The 11102-nt window shown below is 37.2% G+C and overlaps 1 protein-coding gene across 1 annotated transcript; it reads right to left on the bottom strand.

Moving 5' to 3' along the window:
* Positions 1-4851: 4851 nt before the first annotated feature.
* Positions 4852-5808, bottom strand: LOC122914119 (olfactory receptor 51H1-like). The gene has a single exon (XM_044260755.1). It carries the CDS (start codon positions 5806-5808, stop codon positions 4852-4854), a length of 957 nt encoding a protein of 318 aa, XP_044116690.1.
* Positions 5809-11102: the final 5294 nt, after the last annotated feature.

Genomic DNA, 11102 nt, shown 5'->3' with positions numbered 1-11102 from the left:
GTACACATTTCAATATCCAGTATCACATACAAAATCTAATTTAATTAAACTATAATTTTCTTCTTTTAAACTAGAGATGAGCATCAGTGATGATAAATTATCACCTACTTATCTAGATAACACTTATGGGTATTTACTCATATAACATGAAGTAATATTCTTTCTTTAATTATCAGTTAAATAATATTTACATAGAGAAGGATTCTGGAAGCCCAGTAGCACTACTGAAGGGTTGGGTCTCTGAGATATGTTTTTTTTTTGTTTTTTCTTTAAAATAGAGCAAAGGAAACTGTTACAAAATCAAATAGCATTTAAGTTTTGGTATTTATGGAGTAAAGTAAATGACAAAATTAAAACAGACACATCTGTGGTTATTTAATTTACTCCTTTTCTTTTAAGGAATATCACTTCTTTACACATGTGTAGTAGTCCTAGTTTTCTGCCCCATGCTTAGTAGAATAATGGGTGTTTTGTCTTTACTCTTTTGACCCAGTATGAGTAAGGTATATTTTGCTGTGTACTAGAGGATCCAACAAAACTTGACCAAGTAAAATTACTCCTGGGCATTTTATGAGGACTAGTGAAAACTTTCAGCACTGGAAAACAGTTTAAGAAAGCAGTGAGGGTGGTGGATAGGGAGATGGGGTAACTGGATGATGGACATTAAGGAGGGTACTGGATGTAATGAGCACTGGGTGATTTATGCTAGTGATGAATATATACATGTTACCCCTGAAATTAATAGTATACTCTGTGTTAAATAAATTGAATTTAAATAAAATTTTTTTAAAAGAAAGCAGTAAACACATGTGTTGAGGATGAGTATGTCAAATGCAATGTGTCTTTGCATTGAAGCTGGTTCCTGTTTTAAGTATTTTATTAATCGTGAAACAATGAATTTGCTGGAAGGATTACTTGTTCCTTCAATGAATATGCATTTAACCCTAATGAAATGCCAGTCATGATGCCAGACCTGGAAATACAGAGGAAAATGTACTAATTTACTGCTTAATCCTTGGCACAGTTCTCGGAAATGAAATATATATACAAGTCAAGTAGGTATTACACTTCAGTATCACATTTATTAATAGTAATGGATAATGCTATTTGCCTTTAAATACCTTTTTTAAAAAAAGATTTTATTTATTAAGAGAGCAAGAGCAAGCAGGGGGATGGGGCAGAGGGAAAGAGAGAGAGAAAGAATCCCAAGGAAGACTCCACACTGAGGATCCCCACGCAAGGTTCAAGCTCTCAACACTGAGATCATGACCTGAGCCAAAATCAAGAGCTGGACACTGAGCTAACTGAGCTACCTAGGTGACCCTGCCTTTATATATCTTAATATCCTTGCAACAATCTTTGAGAGTAGGTGTTAGCAACATTTTACACATGGGGAAATTAAGTTTTAGAGTAGTTAAGTAACTTGCTCAAGTTAAATAGTTTTTAAGTGTCAGAACTAGATTTAAATTTGGATCTGTTGATTTTAAAGCCTGTAAAGTGAAACTTAATCCATGTCTCAGGGTTTCCTAGGCTTGCAAGCAAATTCCATGAAGAGGGAATGAAGCAGTGATTCTAAGACACAGCTGCATGAGAGAGAAACTAGTAATCAATATTGTCAAAACCTTATGGAAGAAGTTCATCTTGCCAAGACGGAAGTAAACAATGGGAATTACTTGAAAATGGTTGGTTGGTATAGAAGGCAAATATCGGCCAAGGCTTCAGTATCGATACCATCTAAATGAAAAACACAAATTCCATAAAGGACACTTTATAATCAGTTAGCCTACAAGGAGAAAAAAAATATGTAACTTTGATTTGTATTTAAATTTATCTCAGTCTTCAAAAACGTTTATTTTTCTTCATGTGTTACCATATATAATTATTCAATAAATAAATATAAAATATAAATATATTAGAGAGTGTCCTTTTTCCTTTTTTCCTTATACAGATATATAACCAAAAACTTGAAAACTACCACTCCAGACTAAGGATAAAAGAGAACTACCATGAGAGGTCTTTACAAAGTTCACATACTGTGATTAAAGAGGGAATTAGCTGAAAGTGCCCTTTGAATACCATTAGTCTTTGATTCTTTGGTGGGACCATGAAGTGGCAAGATCAAAAGTCTAAATTCTTTACCAGCAATCGACTCACATACTCCACACGTTCACTGTGCAATCCCACCTCTGGTTCCTACAGTCTGGCTTTTGTGCCCATTAATATATGGAAGGTATGTTTTCCATGGCTCCAATCTCTTTCTAACAAATCAAGTACTTTCCACCTCAACCCTCCCTCAGTTTAAATTATTTGGGCAAATTACAAATATTTACCATCCCCTGCTTTTTAATCTCTTCGCAGATTTCATGACATCTCACATGTCCTACTGATACCTCCTGTTTCTTCACCTGCTTTCACTTCTTCGTCTCCAACAGGATGTGGGTTTTTCTCAGTTTCCCCCATGTCACTCTACTACCTCGGTAATTCTCTTCTGCTAAGATGACATTCACGTTAATGACTTTAAAATACAACCCAATGGATCTCTCTCTCTCCCTCTTCTCTCCCTCGTAATCTAATTGTTCATTCTTTTATTTTATTTATTTATTTATTTATTTATTTGACAGACAAAGGTCACAAGCAGGCAGAGAGGCAGGCAGAGAGAGAGGAGGAAGCAGGCTCCCAGGTGAGCAGAGAGCCTGATGTGGAGCTTGATCCCAGGATCCTGGGATCATGACCCGAACTGAAGGCAGAGGCTTCAACCCACTGAGCCACCCAGATGCCCCTAATTGTTCATTCTTAATTGCACTTGCATAATCTCTATGTGGAGTCCTTTTTTAAAGATTTATTTATTTATTTCAGAGAGAGAGAGAGCACATAGAGGGGGAGGGGCAGAAGGAGAAAGAGATCTCAAGCAGAACATGGAGCTCAGTGTAGGACTCCATCTCACAACCCTGAGATCATGACCTGACCTGAAATCAAGAGTCGGACATTTAACCAACTGAACCATCCAGGTGTCCCCGCTCTTGTGGAGTTTTTTTATATACCTCAATTACCGTAGAATCTTTAACACTTGCTCTTTCCCACAGTAATCACGCCCGAATTCTTTCTTTAAAGGTATAAGCATGCTCTACTTATACTACATTCAAAAAATACAGACAAATATTCAGAAACTCAGTACTTGATTCTTTCTTTGATTTGCATGTGTCATCGACGCCCACAATAATCAATCTGGTTTGGTCCTCTTGCAAAAGTAGGATGCAGTTTTTTGGTCAAATTAAGGAGTAGAACGAGGAGAGAACCTTTCTAAGGAGGAAGAAAACAGCACAGAAGACAATATGTCAAACTACATGTTTAACTACATCTTAAAATAAGCTGTCATAGAAAAATTTAATTTGAATTTTATGTAGCCCTATGTCTAATTCAAACACATAGAATAGATATTCTACTTAAGAATAAAAGATGAATCTTTTTTTTTCTACTAAATCAGTATTTTGCAAATTGTATGTGGTAAATTAATTTTGAGCTTTTTTTTCTTAATTCACGTCAATCCAGCCCATTCTCTCCCTGCCCCTCTAACTGGTCTTGCTCTTCCTTCCCTTGTCACACCAGAAGCCACAATCACACTCCAAGTACACCCTGTTTGCCTTCCTGGGAAACCCCACATTCTACCCACTCAGATCAGGAAAAAGAAATTGCACCCATACAATTTTATTGTATTGTATACAAAACCATGTGCTTTGGTGGCACTGCAAAGTCAAATTGTTATAAAAATTTTCAGATTTTCTCCCTTTCCTTACTTGCCCATCACAGGCAGGTAACAGACAGGGCATGACACTTTCCCTCAAAGGGATGCTGTAATACCAAATAAAATAACATGTAAAAGGCTCTGGTACTGTGTCTTTTTGCTTAGTGGGCAGTCTACAAATATAAGTTCTCTTATTCCCTTATCTTCAATATTCTTAGACCCTCCTTATAATTGAACAGAACCTCATGTTTACCAATAGTTGTACTCATATGATTAGACTTAATTTCATAACCACACTGGATTTCCAGGTAAGAGAATACCTAGTGTCACATACAGAAAAGCTAAACTTTACCCTTAATCTTTTGATCTCAAGTTATACAACATAGTTGGCCCCTGCTCCATTGTACACATTAATATTCGTAATCCTAAAATTTGATCATTTTTCTGATTCATGTTTTAATAAAGTATTATCCCCAGGTGTTCTCTTATTATTTAATGAGTATAGTTCATTTCTCCCCTTTTAAGCAAATGGAGGTCATTCCTAATTCTTGAGTGAGAATGTTAAATTAATTTGATGAGCTTTAATTTAAAAGGTGTTGAACTCATGGCCTATTTGTGTTCAGAAGAGTTATTTAAAAATTGAATTAATAGTATTCCCTGCCTTCAGGTGTTATATGCCAAAAATGCAGGGCTATAGGACAGTACACTGAACAGTTCCTATAAATGTCACTCTTCCTATACTAAGCAAAGAACAACTTGGCACAGGAAAAGGAAATTATGCTCTGAAAGCAGGGAAATCTCTCTATTTTTTTAAGATTTTATTTATTTGACAGAGAGAGAGATCACAAGTAGCCGGGGGGCGGGGCGGGGAGCAGACTCCCCACTGAGCAGAGAGCCTGATGCGGGGCTCTATCTCAGGACCCTGAGATCATGACCTGAGCCAAAGGCACAGGCTTAACCCACTGAGCCTCCCAGGCACCCCAGCAGAGAAATCTCTTTTTGTCTAATTCAAATTACACAGAAAACATGAAAAAGATAAGCCTTTATTTCTCATAGTCATAAATGAACCTTTACAGAATAGATTTCCTTCTCTCTCAAACTGGCAGAACTTAACCCTCTGCAGTAATCTTGCTTTGAACAAATATTTGGATGATTTTCTTTCGTATCTCCTTGGTCTTCACAGTATAGACTATAGGGTTCAGCACAGGGGGTACGAGAAGGTAGGCATTAGCCATGAGGGCATGAGTCAGTGGTGAAAGGTGCTTTCCAAAACGATGAATGACAGACACCCCAATAAGTGGAACATAGAAGATGAGTACAGCACAGATGTGTGAAACACAGGTGTTGAGTGCCTTCAGCCGGCCCTCTCCTGAGGCAATGGCCATTACTGTTCGGAGTATGAACACATAGGAGAGGAGAATGGAGAGGGAGTCAGAACCCTTGGTGAAGATGACAGCAATGAGGCCATAGAGACTGTTGACCCGGGTGCTGGCACAGGCAAGGCGCATGACATCTTGATGGAGGCAGAAGGAGTGGGAGAGAATATTGGAGCGATAGAAGGGAAGTCGTTTGATGAGGAAAGGCACAGGAAAGACCACACACACTGCCCTTGTCAAGATGACTGCCCCTGTTCTGCAGACCACACCATTGGTTAGGGTGGTACCATACCTGAGCGGGTTCCAGATGGCTACAACCCGATCAAGGGCCATGGCCACCAGCACGCCAGATTCAATGGCGGAGAAGGTGTGAATGAAGTACATCTGAACAAGGCAGGCATCAAAGGCAATGGACTTGTGGTTAAACCAGAATATGCCTAGCATAGAGGGCAAAGTACAAAGGGCAAGCCCCATGTCTGCCAATGCCAGCATGCACAGAAAATAGTACATGGGGATATGCAGGGATGATTCAGACTTGATGGTAGAGATGATGACACCATTGCCAAAGAGAGCAATGACATATATAGCACCCAATGGGAATGCCATCCAATAATACTTTTGTTCAAGCCCTGGAATTCCAGTTAAGACAAAGTAAGGGTGTTGGAAATAAGAGTGGTTATTATCTGCCATGAAGCCAGTGTGACACAGGCATGAGGAGGGTGCTTGTGGGGTCCTGATGGGTGACTTCCTAAAAATACAGTGATATAATAATATGTTAGAATCTGACTCCTGGGAGTCAAACAATTTTATTTTCACATGGGTGGGGAAGGTATAAGAGAGAACTGAATCCCAAAATTACTATTCCATGGTGTATCCTGTTGAGGAAAATTCTACTGGCTGAGGGGAAAAAGACTTACCCAACTACAAATAAGTCACATTCACATTTACTTTTGCATCTCTTATCATTTTTGAATAATTTGTCTTCTGCTCCTCAATTCTTGAATATTTTACATCCAGGCTGTTTTTATCTCTGGCTGACCCATGCTCATGGTGAATCAAAAATCACATTGTACTGCTTTTGAAGTCTCCTACAAGATCCCTTTTGAAAGATTTCTGATTCATATTTCCCCAGCCTTAGCCAGGACATTTTCTCTCTTTCTATCGAACATCCATTTCTCCACACTGCTCTTATGAAAAAGGGCTAGCTGTTGGTTCAAATATCTGGCCTATTAGATTGTCAGTATACATTTCTTTCCAAAAACTATTATTTTAGTTTTTGTCTGTCTTTGTGATTTTTGAGAAATAAAATGTTATATTTCTCAAATAACTGGAATAAAAATTGGAAAGGAGAGAAATGTTTAAGAGGTAGACAAATAGAGGGGAAAATAAAATAAGGTAAAGGGAGGGAAGGAGAGAAGAGAAAAAGAATAGAGAAAACAGAGATGCAAAGAGCATCAGAAGTAAAAGTTTATCTATTTCACATTTTACTAATAAAAAAACTGAAGCCTAAAGAAGCATCTTACCCTCAGTCAAATAGTTAGTAGCAAAGCAGATAAGAGAGAGGGAAAGGCACAGCCTTGCTGAGGAATATTACAGTTAAGTGCCATGGGAGTTTGAATGTTCAAGTAGAGAAGACCAAGTCAAAGTTAGATCTCTTGGCCAAGGTGCTTACTCCCTAATATTGGTCTTTAGATTTTGTTCTTTACCTATGTTGCCCAGGATCTAGAAAACAGGAGGAGTTCAAGCTTATCTCCTAAAGATTAGTCTTTTAAATCCCAAGTTCTTCCTTTGAAAGTTAATCTAGGCCTGACCCTCCACGGTTCATACTGCCACATATATGGGAAAACAGACTAAGTGTTCTGTATCTGCCCCCAGGCTACCATAAGCTAATGGCCTTGTCATAGATCCTAAATTGTAGGAGCAGGTGAACAATAAAATAAAACTAAAAAAATTCTCTCTTATGTGAATAACAGCAAGCAAACAAAAAACACACTTCCACCAGTCTAGGGAAACTTCCAAGTTATCTAGGCAATGTAGGATATTTGTAGATGATAGAATAAGATTAGGACTGGCCTTCAAAGGAAAGGCTGACTCTTCATTATACCAGGATGAATGATAGCTACAAAGAATCTGAGGAAACAGGGAAACAGAAAAACCGTCCTGATGTAGAAATTAATTATAAGCACACCTCACTTGACAGTAGAGCCACAAACTCTTATCAAGGGGGAAATTCCCAAACTGCAATCATTCTAGGGTTCTAAATGGAAGTAGTTTTAAAAGTCCAGTGTCTAACCAATATAGAAACAGTTATCCGGTATTCTACAGGTGACATGTATCTTCTGCCTACATTAGTTCCATCAACTGGGAGTTCCCTACACTTTAAGGCAATGCATTTATCAGAGAATCAGCTATCTATCCACCTCATAGAAAAAGGTGACCTATTACAATGAAGTTCAAGAAGTTATCTTCACATCTTTCCCTTAAGGTGTGAATGAGAAAGAGGGCCAGAACATAGGTTATGGAGTGCTTGGGTTGGAGAAAAGAGGACAAAGGAAAGATAAAGGGACAGGAGAGAAGAGGTTGGGAAACAATTAGAAACTTCAGTGATGGTATCTTAAAATAGTCTGTTGATAGGCCAACTTTATCCTTTGATTTTTCTCTAAAACTTACCTCGTTGCTGAGAATGTCCCTAACTGGAAGAGATCTTGAGCAGTCTAAGACTCGCCTGGCAAAACCATTGCCACTACCCACATGAGGACTTTTATTTCTTGCACTGCTCCAAAAGTCCTCCTCCTACTACACCATGGAGAGTTTCATGGGTCAATGAGCAGGATTATTCCCTGGAGCTTCTGAGATTGAGGAGGTCTCCCCAGGGCAATAAAATTACCTTCTAGATATTCATGTCTGGGATATGAGATAGTATTGAGGAGCTTAGTAGAAAAAGGTGTTTGTTTTTGTGTATGTGTGTGGAGGGGTTCAATTTCAAGAGACTGCTTATTGCTTAGTCATGGTCTCTTAAGGCCATCTTAGCCACCTCGCTCTTTCCACACTCTAAACTGATGATAGTTGCCTTTATTTTTCTCAAAACATAGCAAAAATAACAAACAAAAATATCTCTAAGAAAAGTGACTCCAAGATTTTCCCATGAAATCTACAGTCGAAATGACTCCCCCAGTGAATGAATTTTTCCTGTTTTATCTGCATTTTTCAGTTTTCAGTATCAACCTGATAAATCTAGCTATGCACTGTGCAAAACCTGACTAGATAAGGAAGAAATGCTCATATAGAAAGAGCTTCATAGACTAAGCTTTCTTAATCAATTGCCATTATCTATACAATAGTCCCACAGTAATTTAACATTAATACAGATTACTCTTCAATACCACAGACTCTTCAAGTGTTCAGTTCCTTAATAAAATAAAATTCATTTCTACATCATATGATCATTCTTTTAGTACTGTTTGGAGTAATTAAGCTGTGGAATTGCTCTACTTGAAATAATTTAACCTCTATATTCCACTGCTCATTACAAAGGTGATATTTTGCAACTTAATCCACTCTTGCTCCTATTTTTCATCTATACTGACAAATAGGAGTTTTGTGTAATTGGATCACTATAATTTTATTCCAATCTCGCAACCAAAATGTTTGAAGAGAATCTCAACCAGGCTCTACTCTCAGTGCGGAGCCCTACACAGGGCTCGATCTCATGACCTGAGCCAAGATCAAGTCAGACACTTAAACTACTGAGCCACCCAGGCGTCCCTGGACTCTGATTTCTTTTCTCTTTCTGTCTATTCATCAGAACGAATATAAAACTAAACAATTACTATCTCTCCTTTTAAATTTCAACCTCATCAAAGATAAAAATGGATGGAGGACACTGACTATGCAATAGGTCAGACTATATGGTCTTATAGATTTAGAGAATCTATCTTCCATTAATTATTTCAATTCACTTTAATTGGATATTAATACCATTCCTATCAAAAGCAGTTTCAAATATTCGCATTTCCAACCCCCCTCTGACTCAGTCTTTCTCTCAGCACATTCTATAGCAAAACCATTCCCCTACTCATTCAAAAGAATTGTGATGATTTAATCTAGTCTTTCTCAGTACCTTACCTCTCTTAGCTAATTCTTGAAATATATCCACATCCAGCCTTTCCTTCCCAGAGTTCAAGTAAATTGCCTCTTTCCAGGTTCAATATTAACCCTACCTCAGTGCTAGAGTCTTTGACTCCATTTCCTACTTTAATTCTTGCTTTTCTCATTCAATTGTATGTATTAGCAGATTCCTTCCAAATCTGTATCTCTGATCCTCATCTTTGTGTTGAGTTTCAGACACTACATGTATCTGTCTGATGGTCATCATCTTTACCTATACATCACTCATATTCATCAAAATGAACAAATCCAAAACTATTTTTTATTATGTTATGTTAGTCACCATACAATACATCATTAGTTTCTGAAGTAGTGTTCCATGGTTCATTGTTTGTATATAACACCCTGTGCTCCATGCAATATGCGCCCTCCTTACTACTCAACACCATGCTAACTGACCCCCCCAAACCCTCAGTTTGTTTCCCAGAGTCCATAGTCTCTCATGGTTTGTCTCCCCCTCTGATTTCCCCCTCTTCATTTTTTCCCTTCCTTCTCCTAATGTCTTCCATGCTATTCCTTATGTTCCACAAGTAAGTGAAACCATATGATAATTGACTTTCTCTTCTTGACTTATTTCAGTTAGCATAATCCCCTCCAGTTCCATCCATGCTGATGCGAAAGTTGAGTATTCATCCTTTCTGATGTCTGAGTAATATTCCAACTTTCTCTCTTCACAGATGACATGATACTTAAGGAAAACCCAAAGACTCCACCACTAAATTATTAGAGCTCATATAGCAATTCAGTAATGTGGCAGGATATAAAATCAATGCACAGAAATCAGTTGCTTTCCTATACATAACAATGTAACGGTAGAAATTGATAATTTTAAAAAGCAACTTTATGCTTTCTCCTCCATACTTTAACTGACTATTTCTTTACCTTTTTTTTTTTTTTTTAAGATTTTATTGATTTATTTGACACAGAGAGAGAGAGAGCACCAGCAGGGGGAGGGAGAGGGAGAAGTAGTTTCCCCACTGAGCAGGGAGTCTGATGCGGTGCTCAATCCTGGAACCCTAGGATCATGACCTGAGCTGAAGGCAAACACTCAACCAACTGAACCACCCAGGAGCCCCTATTTCTTTACTTTCTTATCTCAGTTGATAGTACAATCCATCTAGTCATGTAAATACAAAACTGTAAGTCATTCAATAAATAGTGAGTCCTAACACTTATATATTAAATATAATATTAAATATTATATATTAAATACCTTAAATGTTTCTAGTATTGTTCCTTTCTTTCTATATTGAATAATGTTTACAATTCCTCACCCTCTATTTCTCCCACATAGACTTCTTCAATTGCATTCTAAGGTTTTTTATTTTATTCACATAAAAATAAACTGCTTTGCTTATTCTTGTTCTTCCCTGTTCCTTCTTTCTTTTAGTTATGAATGAGGAAATGAGGTTTCTCTTATTGTCAATTTCTTTAGAAAATATTATTCTAATAATATTTGGCACTAACCAAATTCGAACTGGACAGATGTCTTATTACATGTAATTAAATTATTTCATTGCCATGTAAATTTGATTTTTTATGAAAGTCTTATGAAAAAACCATGAGAAGCTGAAAATGCATTTATAAATAATTTGTAAGTCTATGTATCTTGTTTTTCCTTAAGCAATTTTCACAACATCAAGATAATTTTTAACATTCATGCAAGTCTAAATTTTCTCCAAAATATTCTTTCTTATTGACTCATTCTTAATACATTTCTGAAGCATTTAAAAAACTGAATTACTAGAATTTGTCAAAAACAAATGCTTCAGTTCATGATCCATGGCTATTTATTGTATGGCAAAGGTGATCAAAAC

Source organism: Neovison vison, chromosome 7 (genome assembly GCF_020171115.1).
Source record: "Neovison vison isolate M4711 chromosome 7, ASM_NN_V1, whole genome shotgun sequence".
NCBI lineage: Eukaryota > Metazoa > Chordata > Mammalia > Carnivora > Mustelidae > Neogale > Neogale vison.
This window is presented reverse-complemented; position numbering and strand designations above follow the sequence as displayed.

Coding starts and splice junctions, on each gene's coding strand:
- LOC122914119 (XM_044260755.1), bottom strand. CDS start 5,808: ATGGCAGATAATAACCACTCTTATTTCCAACACCCTTACTTTGTCTTA.